A 17,999-nucleotide genomic window follows, 5' to 3' on the forward strand; every position below is an offset into this window, starting at 1 on the left:
GATAACAGAAGGAGCCTCTGAAAAGATGGCTCACAACAACAATAACCCGATTTTTGTAACAATAACTATGTACAAGTAATGCAGACAATCCGCACTTGGGATGGGCGCCCAGCATCCACTACGGACTATGAGAAATAGAATTATCGGTAAGTAAATTCTTATTTTCTCTAACGTCCTAGTGGATGCTGGGGACTCCGAAAGGACCATGGGGATTATACCAAAGCTCCCAAACGGGCGGGAGAGTGCGGATGACTCTGCAGCACCGAATGAGAGAACTCCAGGTCCTCCTCAGCCAGGGTATCAAATTTGTAGAATTTAGCAAACGTGTTTGCCCCTGACCAAGTAGCTGCTCGGCAAAGTTGTAAAGCCGAGACCCCTCGGGCAGCCGCCCAAGATGAGCCCACTTTCCGTGTGGAATGGGCTTTTACAGATTTTGGCTGTGGCAGGCCTGCCACAGAATGTGCAAGCTGAATTGTACTACAAATCCAACGAGCAATCGTCTGCTTAGAAGCAGGAGCACCCAGCTTGTTGGGTGCATACAGGATAAACAGCGAGTCAGATTTTCTGACTCCAGCCGTCCTGGAAACATATATTTTCAGGGCCCTGACTACGTCCAGCAACTTGGAATCCTCCAAGTCCCTAGTAGCCGCAGGCACCACGATAGGTTGGTTTAAGTGAAATGCTGAAACCACCTTAGGGAGAAATTGAGGACGAGTCCTCAATTCTGCCCTGTCCGTATGAAAAATTAGGTAAGGGCTTTTATAGGATAAAGCCGCCAATTCTGATACACGCCTGGCTGAAGCCAGGGCTAACAGCATTACCACTTTCCAAGTGAGATATTTCAAGTCCACAGTGGTGAGTGGTTCAAACCAATGTGATTTTAGGAATCCCAACACTACATTGAGATCCCAAGGTGCCACTGGAGGCACAAAAGGAGGCTGTATATGCAGTACTCCCTTGACAAACGTCTGAACTTCAGGTACAGAAGCTAGTTCTTTTTGGAAGAATATCGACAGGGCCGAAATTTGAACCTTAATGGACCCTAATTTGAGGCCCATAGACAGTCCTGTTTGCAGGAAATGCAGGAATCGACCCAGTTGAAATTCCTCTGTAGGGGCCTTCCTGGCCTCGCACCACGCAACATATTTACGCCAAATACGGTGATAATGTTGTACGGTTACATCCTTCCTGGCTTTGATCAGGGTAGGGATGACTTCATCCGGAATGCCTTTTTCCTTCAGGATCCGGCGTTCAACCGCCATGCCGTCAAACGCAGCCGTGGTAAGTCTTGGAACAGACATGGTCCCTGCTGGAGCAGGTCCTGTCTTAGAGGTAGAGGCCACGGGTCTTCCGTGAGCATCTCTTGAATTTCCGGGTACCAAGTCCTTCTTGGCCAATCCGGAGCCACGAGTATAGTCTTTACTCCTCTCCTTCTTATGATTCTCAGTACTTTTGGTATGAGAGGAAGAGGAGGGAACACATACACTGACCGGTACACCCACGGTGTTACCAGAGCGTCCACAGCTATTGCCTGAGGGTCCCTTGACCTGGAGCAATATCTGTCCAGTTTTTTGTTGAGGCGAGACGCCATCATGTCTCTGCTGAGGAAGTCTGCTTCCCAGTTGTCCACTCCCGGAATGAACACTGCTGACAGTGCTATCACATGATTTTCCGCCCAGCGAAGAATCCTTGCCACTTCCGTCATTGCCCTCCTGCTTCTTGTGCCGCCCTGTCTGTTTACGTGGGCGACTGCCGTGATGTTGTCCGACTGGATCAATACTGGCTGACCCTGAAGCAGAGGCCTTGCCTGACTTAGGGCATTGTAAATGGCCCTTAGTTCCAGGATATTTATGTGAAGTGACGTTTCCATGCTTGACCACAAGCCCTGGAAATTTTTTCCCTGTGTGACTGCTCCCCAGCCTCTCAGGCTGGCATCCGTGGTCACCAGGACCCAATCCTGAATGCCGAATCTGCGGCCCTCTAGGAGATGAGCACTCTGTAACCACCACAAGAGAGACACCCTTGTCCTTGGAGACAGGGTTATCCGCTGATGCATTTGAAGATGCGATCCGGACCATTTGTCTAGCAGATCCAACTGAAAAGTTCTTGTTTTCTGTACTGTGTCCAGAATCATCCCTAGGAACAGCAGACGTGTCGTCGGAATCAGCTGCGATTTTGGAATATTTAGAATCCATCCGTGCTGTCGTAGTACTATTTGCGATAGTGCTACTCCGACCTCTAACTGTTCTCTGGACCGTGCCCTTATCAGGAGATCGTCCAAGTAAGGGATAATTAAGACGCCTTTTCTTCGAAGAAGAATCATAATTTCGGCCATTACCTTGGTAAAGACCCGGGGTGCCGTGGACAATCCAAACGGCAGCGTCTGAAACTGATAGTGACAGTTCTGTACCACAAACCTGAGGTACCCTTGGTGAGAAGGGCAAATTGGGACATGGAGGTAAGCATCCTTGATGTCCAGAGACACCATGTAGTCCCCTTCTTCCAGGTTCGCTATCACTGCTCTGAGTGACTCCATCTTGAACTTGAACCTTTTTATGTAAGTGTTCAAGGCTTTCAGATTTAAAATGGGTCTCACCGAGCCGTCCGGCTTCGGTACCACAAACAGCGTGGAGTAATACCCCTTTCCCTGTTGTAGGAGGGGTACCTTGATTATCACTTGCTGGGAATACAGCTTGTGAATGGCTTCCAATACCGCCTCCCTGTCGGGGGTAGACGTTGGTAAAGTAGACTTCAAGAACCGGCGAGGGGGAGACGTCTCGAATTCCAATTTGTACCCCTGAGATACTACCTGCAGGATCCAGGGGTCCACTTGCGAGTGAGCCCACTGCGCGCTGAAATTCTTGAGACGGGCCCCCACCGTGCCTGAGTCCGCTTGTAAGGCCCCAGCGTCATGCTGAGGACTTGGCAGAAGCGGTGGAGGGCTTCTGGTCGTGGGAAGAAGCTGTCTGTTGCAGTCTTTTTCCCCTTCCTCTGCCCCGGGGCAGATATGAGTGGCCTTTTGCCCGCTTGCCCTTATGGGGACGAAAGGGCTGAGCCTGAAAAGGCGGTATCTTTTTCTGCTGCGAGGTGACTTGGGGTAAAAAGGTGGATTTCCCAGCCGTTGCCGTGGCCACCAGGTCCGATAGACCGCCCCCAAATAACTCCTCCCCTTTATACGGCAATACTTCCATATGCCGTTTGGAATCCGCATCCCCTGACCACTGTCGCGTCCATAATCCTCTTCTGGCAGAAATGGACATCGCACTTACTCTTGATGCCAGAGTGCAAATGTCTCTCTGTGCATCTCGCATATATAGGAATGCATCCTTTAAATGCTCTATAGTCAATAATATATTGTCCCTATTCAGGGTATCAATATTTTCAGTCAGGGAATCCGACCAAGCCACCCCAGCACTGCACATCCAGGCTGAGGCGATTGCTGGTCGCAGTATAACACCAATATGTGTGTATATACTTTAAAGGATATTTTCCAGCCTCCTATCTGCTGGCTCCTTAAGGGCGGCCGTTTCTGGAGACGGTAACGCCACTTGTTTTGATAAGCGTGTGAGCGCCTTATCCACCCTAGGGGGTGTTTCCCAACGAGCCCTAACCTCTGGTGGGAAGGGATATAGTGCCAATAATTTTTTAGAAATTAGCAGTTTTCTGTCGGGGGTAACCCACGCTTCATCACACACTTCATTCAATTCATCTGATTCAGGAAAAACTACGGGTAGTTTTTTCACACCCCACATAATACCCCTTTTTGTGGTACTTGCAGTATCAGAGATGTGCAAAACCTCCTTCATTGCCGTGATCATGTAACGTGTGGCCCTACTGGAAAATACGTTTGTTTCTTCACCGTCGACACTGGAGTCAGTGTCTGTGTCTGGGTCCGTGTCGACCCACTGAGGTAACGGGCATTTAATAGCCCCTGACGGTGTTTGAGACGCCAGGACAGGCACTAACTGAGCTGCCGGCTGTCTCATGTCGTCAACAGTTTTCTGTAACGTGCCGACACTGTCACGTAATTCCTTAATTACGGCCATCCATTCAGGTGTCGACTCCCTAGGGGGTGACATCACCATTATAGGCAATTGCTCCGCCTCCACATCATTTTCCTCCTCATACATGTCGACACACACGTACCGACACCCAGCACACACACAGGGAATGCTCTGATAGAGGACAGGACCCACTTAGCCCCTTGGGGAGACAGAGGGAGAGTTTGCCAGCACACACCAGAGCGCTATATATGTATAGGGACAACCTTACAATAAGTGTCTATCCCTTATAGCTGCTTATATCTGTTATTTTGCCAAATAAGTGCCCCCCTCTCTTTTTTACCCTGTTTCTGTAGTTGCAGGATGCAGGGGAGATTCTGGGAGCCTTCCTACCAGCGGAGCTGTGTGGGAAAAATGGCGCTGTGTGCTGAGGAGATAGGCCCCGCCCCCTTCACGGCGGGCTCTTCTCCCGCTTTTTTCTGGAAAACTGGCAGGGGTTAAATACATCCATATAGCCCAGGAGCTATATGTGATGTATTTTTTGCCAACTAAGGTAAATTCATTGCTTCCCAGGACGCCCCCCCCCCAGCGTCCTGCACCCTCAGTGACCGGAGTGTGAAGTGTGCTGAGAGCAATGGCGCACAGCTGCAGTGCTGTGCGCTACCTTATGAAGACAGGAAAGTCTTCTGCCGCCGATTTTGGACCTCTTCTTGCTTCAGCATCTGTAAGGGGGCCGGCGGCGCGGCTCCGGGACCCATCCATGGCTGGGCCTGTGATCGTCCCTCTGGAGCTAATGTCCAGTAGCCTAAGAAACCCAATCCACTCTGCACGCAGGTGAGTTCGTTTCTTCTCCCCTAAGTCCCTCGATGCAGTGAGCCTGTTGCCAGCAGGTCTCACTGAAAATAAAAAACCTATTTAAACTTTTACTCTAAGCAGCTCAGGAGAGCCACCTAGATTGCACCCTTCTCGTTCGGGCACAAAATCTAACTGAGGCTTGGAGGAGGGTCATAGGGGGAGGAGCCAGTGCACACCAGCTAGTCCTAAAGCTTTTACTTTGTGCCCAGTCTCCTGCGGAGCCGCTATTCCCCATGGTCCTTTCGGAGTCCCCAGCATCCACTAGGACGTTAGAGAAATAAGAATTTACTCACCGGTAATTCTATTTCTCGTAGTCCGTAGTGGATGCTGGGAACTCCGTAAGGACCATGGGGAATAGACGGGCTCCGCAGGAGACTGGGCACTCTAAAGAAAAGATTAGGTACTATCTGGTGTGCACTGGCTCCTCCCTCTATGCCCCTCCTCCAGACCTCAGTTAGGGAAACTGTGCCCGGAAGAGCTGACATTACAAGGAAAGGATTTTTGGAATCCAGGGTAAGACTCATACCAGCCACACCAATCACACCGTACAACTTGTGATAACTATACCCAGTTAACAGTATGAACAACAACTGAGCCTCACTCAACGGATGGCTCATAACAATAACCCTTATTTAAGCAATAACTATATACACGTATTGCAGAAAGTCCGCACTTGGGACGGGCGCCCAGCATCCACTACGGACTACGAGAAATAGAATTACCGGTGAGTAAATTCTTATTTTCTCTGACGTCCTAGTGGATGCTGGGAACTCCGAAAGGACCATGGGGATTATACCAAAGCTCCCAAACGGGCGGGAGAGTGCGGATGACTCTGCAGTACCGAATGAGCAAACACAAGGTCCTCCTCAGCCAGGGTATCAAACTTGTAGAACTTTGCAAAGGTGTTTGAACCCGACCAAGTAGCCGCTCGGCAAAGCTGTAAAGCCGAGACCCCTCGGGCAGCCGCCCAAGAAGAGCCCACCTTCCTTGTGGAATAGGCTTTTACCGATTTTGGATGCGGCAATCCAGCCGCAGAATGAGCCAGCTGAATCGTGCTACAGATCCAGCGAGCAATAGTTTGCTTTGAAGTAGGAGCACCCAGCTTGTTGGGTGCATGCAGGATAAACAGCGAGTCAGTCTTCCTGACTCCAGCCGTTCTGGAAACATATATTTTCATAGCCCTGACTACGTCCAGCAACTTGGAGTCCTCCAAGTCCCGAGTAGCCGCAGGCACCACAATAGGTTGGTTCAAATGAAACGATGATACCACCTAAGGGAGAAATTGGGGACAAGTCCTCAATTCTGCCCTGTCCATATGGAAGATCAGTTATGGGCTTTTACATGACAAAGCCGCCAATTCCGACACACGCCTAGCCGATGCTAAGGCCAACTGCATGACCACTTTCCACGTGAGATACTTTAGTTCCACGGTCTTAAGTGGCTCAAACCAGTGGGATTTCAGGAAATCCAACACAACGTTAAGATCCCAGGGTGCCACTGGTGGCACAAAAGGGGGCTGAATATGCAGCACTCCCTTAACAAACGTCTGAACCTCAGGCAGTGAAGCCAGTTCTTTTTGAAAGAAAATGGATAGGGCCGAAATCTGGACCTTTATGGACCCCAATTTTAGGCCCATAGTCACCCCTGACTGTAGGAAGTGCAGGAATCGACCCAGCTGGAATTCCTCTGTAGGGGCCGTCCTGGCCTCACACCAAGCAACATATTTTCGCCATATACGGTGATAATGCTTTGCTGTCACGTCCTTCCTAGCCTTTATCAGCGTAGGAATAACTTCATCCGGAATGCCTTTTTCCGCTAGGATCCGGCGTTCAATCGCCATGCCGTCAAACTCAGCCGCGGTAAGTCTTGGAACAGACAGGGCCCTTGTTGCAGCAGGTCCTGTCTGAGAGGCGGAGGCCATGGGTCCTCTGTGCGCATTTCTTGCAGTTCCGGGTACCAAGTCCTTCTTGGCCAATCCGGAACAATGAGTATTGTTCTTATTCCTCTCTTTCTTACTATTCTCAGTATCTTGGGTATGAGAGGAAGAGGAGGAAACACATATACCGACTGGTACACCCACGGTGTCACTAGGGCATCCACAGCTATCGCCTGAGGGTCCCTTGACCTGGCGCAATATCTTTTTAGCTTTTTGTTGAGGCGGGACGCCATCATGTCCACCTGTGGCAGTTCCCATCGCTTTGCAATCTGTGTGAAGACTTCTTGATGAAGTCCCCACTCTCCCGGGTGGAGGTCGTGTCTGCTGAGGAAGTCTGCTTCCCAGTTGTCCACTCCCGGAATGAACACTGCTGACAGTGCTTGCACGTGATTCTCCGCCCACCGAAGAATCTTTGTGGCTTCTGCCATTGCCATCCTGCTTCTTGTGCCGCCCTGGCGGTTTACATGGGCGACCGCCGTGATGTTGTCTGACAGAATCAGCACTGGCCGGTTTCGAAGCAGGGGCTCTGCTTGACTCAGGGCATTGTAAATGGCCCTTAGTTCCAGTATATTTATGTGTAGAGAAGTCTCCAGACTTGACCACAGCCCTTGGAAGTTTCTTCCCTGAGTGACTGCCCCCCATCCTCGGAGGCTTGCATCCGTGGTTACCAGGACCCAGTTCTGTATGCCGAACCTGCGGCCCTCGAGAAGGTGAGCACTCTGCAGCCACCACAGAAGAGACACCCTGGCCCTTGGGGACAGGGTGATCAGCCGATGCATCTGAAGATGCGATCCGGACCACTTGTCCAACAGATCCCACTGAAAGATCCTTGCATGGAACCTGCCGAAGGGAATGGCTTCGTATGAAGCCACCATCTTTCCCAGGACTCGCGTGCAGTGATGCACCGATACCTGTTTTGGTTTCAGGAGGTCCCTGACCAGAGATGCTAATTCCTGGGCCTTCTCCACCGGGAGAAACACCTTCCTCTGTTCTGTGTCCAGAATCATGCCCAGGAAAAGCAGACGCGTCGTAGGAATCAGCTGCGACTTTGGAACATTCAGAATCCAGCCGTGCTGTTGCAACACTTCCTGAGAGAGTGCTACGCTGATCAACAACTGTTCTCTGGACCTCGCCTTTATGAGGAAATCGTCCAAGTACGGGATAACTATAACTCCCTTCTTCCGAAGGAGTATCATCATTTCGGCCATTACCTTGGTAAATATCCTCGGTGCCGTGGACAGGCCAAACGGCAACGTCTGGAACTGGTAATGACAGTCCTGTACCACAAACCTGAGGTACTCCTGGTGAAGTGGGTAAATGGGGACATGCAAGTAAGCATCCTTGATGTCCAGCGACACCATAAAATCCCCCTCTTCCAGGCTTGCAATAACCGCTCTGAGTGATTCCATTTTGAACTTGAATTTCTTTATATAAGTGTTCAAGGATTTTAAATTCAGAATGGGTCTCACCGAACCGTCCGGTTTTGGTACCACAAACATTGTGGAATAGTAACCCCTTCCCTGTTGAAGGAGGGGGACCCTGATAATCACTTGCTGGAGGTACAGCTTGTGAATTGCCGCCAGTACTACCTCCCTTTCCATGGGGGAAGCTGGCAAGGCTGATTTGAGGTAACGGCGGGGGGGAGTCGCTTCGAATTCCAGCTTGTATCCCTGAGATACAATTTGTACAGCCCAGAGATCCACCTGTGAGCGAACCCACTGGTTGTTGAAGTTTCGGAGACGCGCCCCCACCGCACCTGGCTCCGCCTGTGGAGTCCCAACGTCATGCGGTGGACTTAGTGGAAGCAGGGGAGGACTTTTGTTCCTGGGAACTGGCTGCATGGTGCAGCTTCTTACCTCTACCCCTGCCTCTGGCAAGAAAGGATGCGCCCCTGACCCTCTTGCCTTTCTGAGAACGAAAGGACTGCATTTGATAATACGGTGCTTTCTTAGGCTGTGAGGAAACCTGAGGCAAGAAAGTCGACTTTCCAGCTGTCGCTGTGGACACGAGGTCCGATAGACCGTCCCCAAACAATTCCTCACCCTTATAAGGCAAAACCTCCATGTGTTTTTTAGAATCAGCATCTCCTGTCCATTGCCAAGTCCATAAGACCCTCCTGGCAGAAATGGACATAGCATTAATTCTAGAGCCCAGCAGGCAAATGTCCCTCTGAGCATCCCGCATATATAAGACGACGTATTTTATATGGCCCAGGGTTAGCAAAACAGTATCCCTGTCGAGGGAATCTATGTCGTCTGACAGAGTATCTGTCCATGCTGCTACAGCACTACACATCCAGGCTGAAGCAATAGCAGGTCTCAGTAGAGTACCAGAGTGTGTATACACTGACTTCAGGATAGCTTCCTGCTTTCTATCCGCAGGCTCCTTTAGGGCGGCCGTATCCTGAGACGGCAGGGCCACCTTTTTAGATAAGCGTGTCAGCGCCTTGTCCACCCTAGGGGATGTTTCCCAACATAACCTGTCCGTTGGCGGGAAAGGGTACGCCATCAGTAACCTCTTAGAAATCACTAGTTTCTTATCAGGGGAACTCCACGCTTCTTCACACAAATCATTTAATTCATCAGATGGGGGAAAAGTCACTGGCTGCTTTTTCTCCCCAAACATATAAACCCTCTTGGTATTAACAGGATTAATCTCAGAAATGTGTAATACATCTTTCATTGCAATAATCATGTATCGGATGGCCTTGGTAATTTTAGACTGTAAATGTGCCTCATCATCGTCGACACTTGAGTCGGACTCCGTGTCGACACCTGTGTCAACCATCTGAGATAGAGGGCGTTTATGAGCCCCTGACGGTTTCTGGATACTGCAGGGGAGAGCCTGGGGAGCTGCTTCCAGCGGAGCTGTGAAGAGAAAATGGCGCTGGTGTGCTGAGGAAGAAGGCCCCGCCCCCTCAGTGGCGGGCTTCTGTCCCTCTTTCTGTGTAAAAAAAATGGCGGGGTTTTTTACATATATACAGTGCCAGACTGAATATATGTATTTTTATTGCGAAGTACTTCAATTGCTGCCCAGGGCGCCCCCCCCCCCACCAGCGCCCTGCACCCTACAGTGACCGGAGTGTGTAAGTGTGCTGGGAGCAATGGCGCACAGCTGCGGTGCTGTGCGCTACCTTAAATGAAGACAGGAGTCTTCTGCCGCCGATTTCGTCGTCTTCAAGCTTCTGTTCTTCTGGCTCTGCGAGGGGGACGGCGGCGCGGCTCGGGGAACGGACGATCGAGGACAGGTGCCTGTGTTCGAACCCTCTGGAGCTAATGGTGTCCAGTAGCCTAAGAAGCACAACCTAGCTGCAAGCAGGTACATTGGCTTCTCTCCCCTCAGTCCCTCGTAGCAGTGAGTCTGTTGCCAGCAGAAGCTCACTGAAAATAAAAAACCTAATAAATACTTTCTTTACTAGTAAGCTCAGGAGAGCCCACTAGGAGCACCCAGCTCTAGCCGGGCACAGATTCTAACTGAGGTCTGGAGGAGGGGCATAGAGGGAGGAGCCAGTGCACACCAGATAGTACCTAATCTTTTCTTTAGAGTGCCCAGTCTCCTGCGGAGCCAGTCTATTCCCCATGGTCCTTACGGAGTTCCCAGCATCCACTAGGACGTCAGAGAAATTAAGCTAAATTCAAGAACGTCTGATTCCCCATTATTTAGCTCGACCATATGCAAATCATATTGGGCGGGATTTACTAATGTACATCGCCGCCCATCGCCACGATGCTGATCGCATATGTACTAACATATGCGATCAGCATTGCAGAGGACAGCTCTTCCGATAAGAGCTGTCCTCCGCGATGCGCAGCGGCAGCCTGACTTCCGGGATTCGGCCCCGGGAGTCAGTGTGCGCATGCGCGGGGTGACGGGGGCAGCCGCAGGGCATGCTGGGAGGGATCCGATCGGATCCCTCACACAGCGTCGCGGAGAGAAGCCTATAGGCTTCTATGGACTATCGCCAGCTAAAGCTGGCGAACCCCGCCGCGGCGCTGACCTGCCGGACGGGGCTTAGTACATCAGGAAAATGCAGTAAGCAGGGGGTTTACCGCATTTTCCGCTTAGTACATCCCGCCCATTGTATCAAGCAAGTTCAAACCAGCTTGAATGTGTTTGAACTTAACTTGAGTGTTTTTGTTTTTAAACCTCACAATGTTAACCTTTTTTATTGAATAAAATAATAGTTATAATAAGTTTTAAGAACATGAAAATATTTTAAAATACTGGTCTGGATGTGCCAGAGTAGGGGGCCGAGGGGGATGCCGGACGAACTCGGACGTTTTTTTAAAGGGGCAATCACTTACAATGCAAAACCTTTTAATTGTCCAGATACCTTGCTTTCTCCAAGAGTAGCCCTCCCTTGCCCATATGGATGGGGTATTGTACTATGAAAGCTCATGTTGCAGGTTATACCTGAACATCTGTCCACCACCTTCGTGTGAAATGAAATTGTAGATATGTCCTCATACACCTGAGCTCTAAGTGCATTAAACATCCCCTATTGGCACCCAAGGGTCCTTTCGACCTAGCTGCGGCAAGCGTCCATTTATTAAAGCTTATTCGCACCATTAAAATAATGATAAGTGACAAGTGACAAAACTACACTGCTAGTGTACACTGACCACTGGGGCTTGCAGTGCTTGTAAATCTGTGTGCGACTAAGTCACAAATCTGTGTAAAAAAGGAGCCAGATACAAGCAACACATTCTGTAATGCTGAATCTACAACTTTGTACATCAGTTGTACTCTAGCATCTCCGGTCCTTTGTATGAGGCTTTGTATACAGCTCCAGGTGACTACAATGTAATATATAGCATAAAAGGGTGCTATGCTACCCGTGATGGACCACCTAGGTGGCCAAGCCTCTCGCACTGTATGGCACAAGGATGCTATGTGTATGAGAATAAATTTGGAACAGTTATTGCGCACTTCTGAAAAGCAAGCTTGTGACACTGCCACTCACTCTGTGCCTGCCTGTTAGAGAAGTTCTTGATTTATATGCTAATGTTCTAATGAGCTGTTTATACAAGTATAATGTGTGCATAATTAAGAAAATGCAAACTGTCCACTTACCTGATTATCTCCAATTTCTGCAGAGATTTAATACAGTATGGATACAAACAGATCAGGACAACAAGGCATAGTAAAACGGGGGACATTTATTTATACTGGTAAGTATGAAAAACAAATTCGGTAACCATTAACAACGGCTTCATGAAAGCAGATAAGTGAATGCTGGTAATGGGTATCAGTGCATTTTTCCTATTCTTCCCATCATGCACAGTAAATCAAAACTTACCAATTAGCCAGTGCAGGGGGGTGGCCTCAGTTCTTAACATGGGTGCAATAATATCTCTCCTTATATCTGGCACGCTGTGGAACCCGTAACGAGAGGCTGTGTACAGAAAGCCATCTGGAACCAACAAAACAACAACTAAAGTGATCAGTTCTTAAATTGAAAAAGTAAATCTAAACACATTACAGTGATTACCAAGATCACAAGAAACTACCCCAGCTAAACTACATTAATTGAATGTGCAATCAAGTAAACTGAGCCGAGCCGTGTAATCCCTTCCATACCAGCTTTGTTACATAATTTAAGCTCTCTAGCTGCTTGTACAGACATACTTTCCTCAATAAACGTCAGCCTGCATACTACGCTTAACCTGTTACTGCAGGAAGAACGGTGTGGAATGCCAGTATAGGTTTATTGTATGCAGAGAGCAAACGAATATAAAACCTTCCCAAATGCTGTATACACACACTAGTACGATGTGCGCCCCATGCGATATTGTATACAATTTCCCGACATACGATATTGGATCCACACTATACAATGAATCAATAAGATAAGATGGAGTTGTTTTTAAGGGGGCACAAGCAGAAGAAGGAGGAGGATCCAGGCTGACGTCAACGCCCTAAAATCGTATGGTTGTATGTATACACTGCAACAAAACCTCATGATATTGAACCATCAAGACTGCATGCAGGTCAGATGTTGGATGTCCACGGAGCGCATCATATGATAAATCGTGTGCACACACTATTTGATATTGGGGGAGATGTGTGCTGAGCGAGGGGGAAGGATGGGGGGGGGGGGGGGCACTCATTTCACCCAGCGGTGAAATGAGCGATCTCACTAGATTTGGCATGCATGCCAAATCTAGTCGCCAATAGCGACGCGCGGGACCGCGCATCGCTGTTGCCGACACCATACACAAGGAGAGATCCGTGCTTAATTTCTAAGCAATCTAGTCAGATTGCTTAGAATTTAAGCATGGATCTCTCCGTGTGTGCCCCCCTTTAGTGTGTATGCAGCTTAAGACTCCCAGAAGATAGTCTACAAACCAGGTAACAGTCTCACAGGCATTTCCAGACTTAAACAATGAAAAGGGACTAAAAGTCTATCAATTATTTTAATTACCCGCGCCAGCCAATGGTTTACTCTACAAGTTAAGGCACAGTGGCGGACCTTTCTTCAGATTCAGTAGCTATGAAGAAAATTGTGATGAAAGGCACCCTCTGGAGTTTAAGACGTGGGAAAACCCATTGATTCCTCATTTTATGCAGAATCAATGGATGAGCGCATGTTAACCAAGTGTTTACTGTGTGGGGGAAAAGGCAGTTTTATTGAGTAGCTGCGTTTATGAAACCAGCTTTTCCCAGCACAGCAAAGGCTGTGGCCAATTACATCCCTCGCTTTATAGGGAAACAGGGAACTGGGTGACTTCAGGTTTCCTTTACATGTGTTTAATGCCAGCCAATTAGGATAGAGCTGGGGTGGAGCTTAACCTTTAAAAAAGGTACAGTTCCCTGTGGGCAGGCATATGACCACCAGCGGTCCGCTCTGACAGCCAGGTGAACTGTGAGCTGAGTGCTAGGGATTGCTAAGGAGAAACTGTTTCATGCTATACCGACAAATACAGCAGCCCATACACTGAGGTTACAGTGAGAGTGTCATTCTGAAGTCGTATGTATCACAATATACATATTATAAAGCTCAGTAATACACCTATTTATACAATACATATTACAGGTCATGTAGTGACTTTTCTTCATTTAAAATCACTACGGTGCCATGCAGAGACCGAGCTAGGCTGTATGACTTCTGCTAGAATAGGAAACAAGACAACTTTGTAGTCCCACGCAATTTCACTGAAAACAACAGAAAAATATAATAGATCTATAAGTTATAAGCAAACTACACATGAGACTTACCTACTATAACTCCAGTGTACCCTATGGTTGGGTCGTATGGACATACATCTTTTCCTTCATGACATGGTTTAGGAAAAGTAAAAGTCTTCACATCCTGAACATAAAAAACAAGTGTAAGCTCATAATATAGATGGTCTGATACATTGTTGCAGATAAAAGCAGGCCTATCACACTAGAGCCCTATCAGACTGAGCTAATGTTATAGAAGATTGCCGTTTCATTAACGGAATTTAGATTCAATAAAGGGGACAATAAAAACCTCCCTTAGCTTTAAGGGTTTTCCTTCAAAATCTGCAAAGGAATCAACATTTCAAATGTGTTCTGCCATGAATGATTTTTTTGTTGTTGTCGTTGAATAATACAGAGGATGTGATACAACCAAGCATAGTCATTTCACAAGTAAAGTGCTTGCATTTTGGGAACATGCTAACACCATGGTATTAAAGGTTTATGCACACTGTAGTGGGTGTCCTGACTGTTGCAGCAATCTACACAAAATGGACAGGTGAGATAAGAGAAATATGTATGTACATTGTACCAGTCAGCCTCCCGATCAGACATATACAAATATAGGAACAAATGAATATTTATGAGAATGCAGTCTTCTGACAATTAATTTGCTTGGGTCTGAGAATGTAAAATATCAAATTAAGGGGGTTATTTATCAAAGAACAGAGGGCAGTAAAGTGGACAGGGATAAAGCACTAACCAATCAGCTCCTAACGGTCATTTTTTAAACACACAGATAAAGTGATAGGTGAAGTAATAAAGTGGAAGGTGATAATGCACCAGCCAATCAGCTCTTAGCTGTTAAGTTACAGGCTGGGTTTGAAAAATGACAGTTAGGAGCTGACTGGCTGGTGCATTATCACCTTTCACTTATCACTTCTATAGGCTTAATACATCTGCCCCACAGCTTGTAACACGAGAGTTAGGAGCTGATTAGTTAATGCTTTCTCTCTCTTCGGGGTATATTCAATTGATGTCGAAAGCTGCCGTCTGTCGAAAAGACGGCAGTTTTCGACTTTTTTTTAGGTGGGAAGGGGTTCCAACCTATTCAACACATTCGACAAGTCGAGGAAATCGACTTGTCAAAAAGCACGTGGATCGGCGGAATAGCTGCAGATCCCCGTGCTTGTGTCAAAAACGACCATCTCACTTTGACTTTAAAAAAAGTCGAAGTGAGTGGGATGAGGGAGCAGTGACGGTGAGAGCAGGAGGATGTCACAGCTGCCACTCACAGCAGCGTTCACCCGGCTCCAGCAAGCGAGACCTCGCTTGCTGGAGCCGGGTGGACGCTGCTGTGAGCAGCGGCTGTGATGGGGGGCCATGGAGAGGAGGGACGGGGAGAGACAAACATACGAGGGGGGGGAGACAGGGGAGAGCCGCGGGATAGACGGGGAGAGCAGGGCTACAGCAGCGGCTATATAGCTGTGCTGTAGCGCTGCTCTCCCTCGTCTGCCCGCTGCTCTCCCCCATCTCCCCCACTCCTACATCTCAATTCGACTTTTTTTAAAAGTCGAATTGATAATGCATTGAATAGCCCAAATGAATGTCGGAATGGATTTGACTTCAATCGAACATATCCCTTCATCCTTGATAAATACCACCCCCCCCTCCTCCCCCAAGACTTGCTCATTTTCCATAAAAAATCTTGAGATCGTGAACATAAATAAAAGACATACATATTTTAATATAAATTGCACCCAAATGCACATTATCCAAACTGTTCTTTGCCTGTTATTGGCAAGTGATTTGTCTGAAGATGCAATAAGCAAATGAACAACTGCGATCAGTGGGAGATGTAATTGTGAAAGTATCTCCCTAAGTGTTAACGAAGAGTTGCTAATTACACTGCAGCTCAAACGAGGTAGGAGAATATAAATCATCAGTGAAAAATTCCTAGAAGATTTAATTAATAAGTCAGAACATATTTTCAGTTTATACTAAGATGATATATTTATCCCCATAGGCTGCCTCTCAAACGCAGACGTTGAAATTCCAGCGCATTCTTGGAACTGATGAAATGTTTTGCTCTTTGACCAAATGACACATTAAGCAATGCTGGCAGAATCATTAACGTTTACAGAGCAACTAAACAGTCATGTTATACGTGACAAAGCGCAGACCAAGAGAGGTTTCATTCTGTGCAAGCATTAAACTGTGACCGAAATAAAATTGAAAATTGAAATGGAGAAATGTCCTTGGAATCTGAAGACCTAGGAATCTGTTATAGTATCCAGAGGTTATGAAAACAGCATACATTCAAGATAATGTGTCAAAACATAATGTCGCTCTGTAAAAAGACTATCGTCAAAGAAGGAATAAGGTCGGAAACTAGGCTACATTAATGACCACTTAATAACTAATCCCATTACTCTCTTTAATTAAATACTCACAAAGGTAGTTTCTAATTTACGCAAGACATACAGGAGACGATTTATCAACGAGGTTTATCATATGTAACAAATTTAAAAACTTGTTGCGTATGATAAATGGTGCTTCAGCCAATCAGCTCCTGTCATGTGTTTAAAAAAAAAGGCAATTAGGAGCTGATTGGCTGGAGCCCTATTTATCATATGCAACAACTTTTAAAACTTGTTGCATATGATGAAACGCGTTGCTAAATCAGCCCCACAATTCCTTTCTGCTCTACATATATCTGTGTTAGACGTATCAGTGACGTGCGGTGAGGTTGAGCCTTTCCGGTCATATGAATGTATATGCCAGAGTTTTGACCATATCAAGTATATGAAAAATACAAAGAATATGTTAAACATATCTTCTTTGTATTATTCTAATCATTTTTGAGTCAAAACTATGGAGTAAAAAGTCTATGATACAGTAGGTGAGGCAGCTTGGTCTTACAATGAGATGTACAACCAAAGGAACTGTTCTTTAGGAGAGGTTCTCTTCTTAGGGTGCCCCCAGATATTAGATAAATGTTAATGAATTCTACTGAAAACTGCCTCTTCAAAACTGGGATCACAGAGCAATATCCGATATGACACTATGTAGTTATTCTTACATGCAGCACACTTCTTATAAAATATTTGGAATGCAAAAGATGTATGTTGTTTTCATGGCCACTGCAAGCCTTTTCTGCAACAGTCCTTCATTAAATCCAACTGTTCAGCTCTCGATTAAACATCTGCTGCTAAATAATCTACTTATTAAAGTCACAATCAAATTCAATGCTTGGAGGAAGACTGCACAGAAAATAACAAATCTGGGAACTTTTACAGTTTGATTTTAAACCGATAGGAGTTTGACATCTTGAGCAGTATATTAATTCATGTCCGGCTTTATGAATAATGGATGGTAGATAGACTGCAATGTCTCATAGTCAGGGTACTACATTTTTTTTTACTCACCGTGCACAATCCTTGGGGTATATTTATTAAAATGCGGGTTTACAGAAGTGGAGATGTTGACCATAGGAATCAATTAGATTAGAAACAGAATGTTTGACAGCAGATAAGAACCACTTGGCCCATCTAGTCTGCCCGTTTTTTTTACCATATTTTTACCTCAATACCTCAAACCTTATTTGATCCTTATTTCTTTGTAAGGATATCCTTATGTCTATCTCATGCATGTTTAAATTGCTCTAGTGTCTTAAGGGGGGTACTCACGGAGCGATATTCTAAGCAATCTGACTAGATTGCTTAGAATTTAAGCATTATCGCTCCATGTGTAACCCCTACAGCGATAGCGATGCACAGCCCCGCGCATCGCCATCACTGGTGCTAGATTGGCCAATCTAGCGGGTCGCTCACTTCACCCGCTGGGTGAAATGAGCGCCCCCCCGTCTCCCCCCACACGCTCAGCACACACTGCGCTGTGCTGAGCGGCTGGAGAGATGTGTGCTGAGCGAACCGCTCAGCACACATCTCTCCCACATCGGCCCGTCTATATGGGCCTTTAGCCTTTACCACCTCTGATGGAAGGCTGTTCCACTTGTCCACTACCCTTTCTGTGAAGTAATT

At 47.1% G+C, this 17,999-nt stretch overlaps 1 protein-coding gene and 1 long non-coding RNA gene across 5 annotated transcripts in view; one reads left to right on the plus strand and one right to left on the minus strand.

The window, feature by feature from the left end:
* Nucleotides 1-17,141, plus strand: part of LOC135056570 (uncharacterized) — a 66,011-nt gene extending 48,870 nt beyond the window's left edge. For all 3 annotated transcript variants that reach the window (XR_010244019.1, XR_010244020.1, XR_010244018.1), the window contains 3 exons: nt 11,889-11,963; nt 14,375-14,515; nt 15,983-17,141. This is a non-coding gene — a long non-coding RNA (uncharacterized LOC135056570). The remainder of the gene's footprint in view (nt 1-11,888; nt 11,964-14,374; nt 14,516-15,982) is intronic.
* SEMA4G (semaphorin 4G) overlaps nt 1-17,999 on the minus strand; it is a 441,977-nt gene that overhangs the window by 100,127 nt on the left and 323,851 nt on the right. For both annotated transcript variants that reach the window (XM_063961912.1, XM_063961911.1), the window contains exons 6-7: nt 14,011-14,104; nt 12,092-12,205 (exon numbers count right to left, since the gene is read on the minus strand). In XM_063961912.1, coding sequence (XP_063817982.1) covers nt 12,092-12,205; nt 14,011-14,104 — 208 coding nt within the window. The remainder of the gene's footprint in view (nt 1-12,091; nt 12,206-14,010; nt 14,105-17,999) is intronic.

This window comes from Pseudophryne corroboree, chromosome 3 (assembly GCF_028390025.1).
Source record: "Pseudophryne corroboree isolate aPseCor3 chromosome 3, aPseCor3.hap2, whole genome shotgun sequence".
NCBI lineage: Eukaryota > Metazoa > Chordata > Amphibia > Anura > Myobatrachidae > Pseudophryne > Pseudophryne corroboree.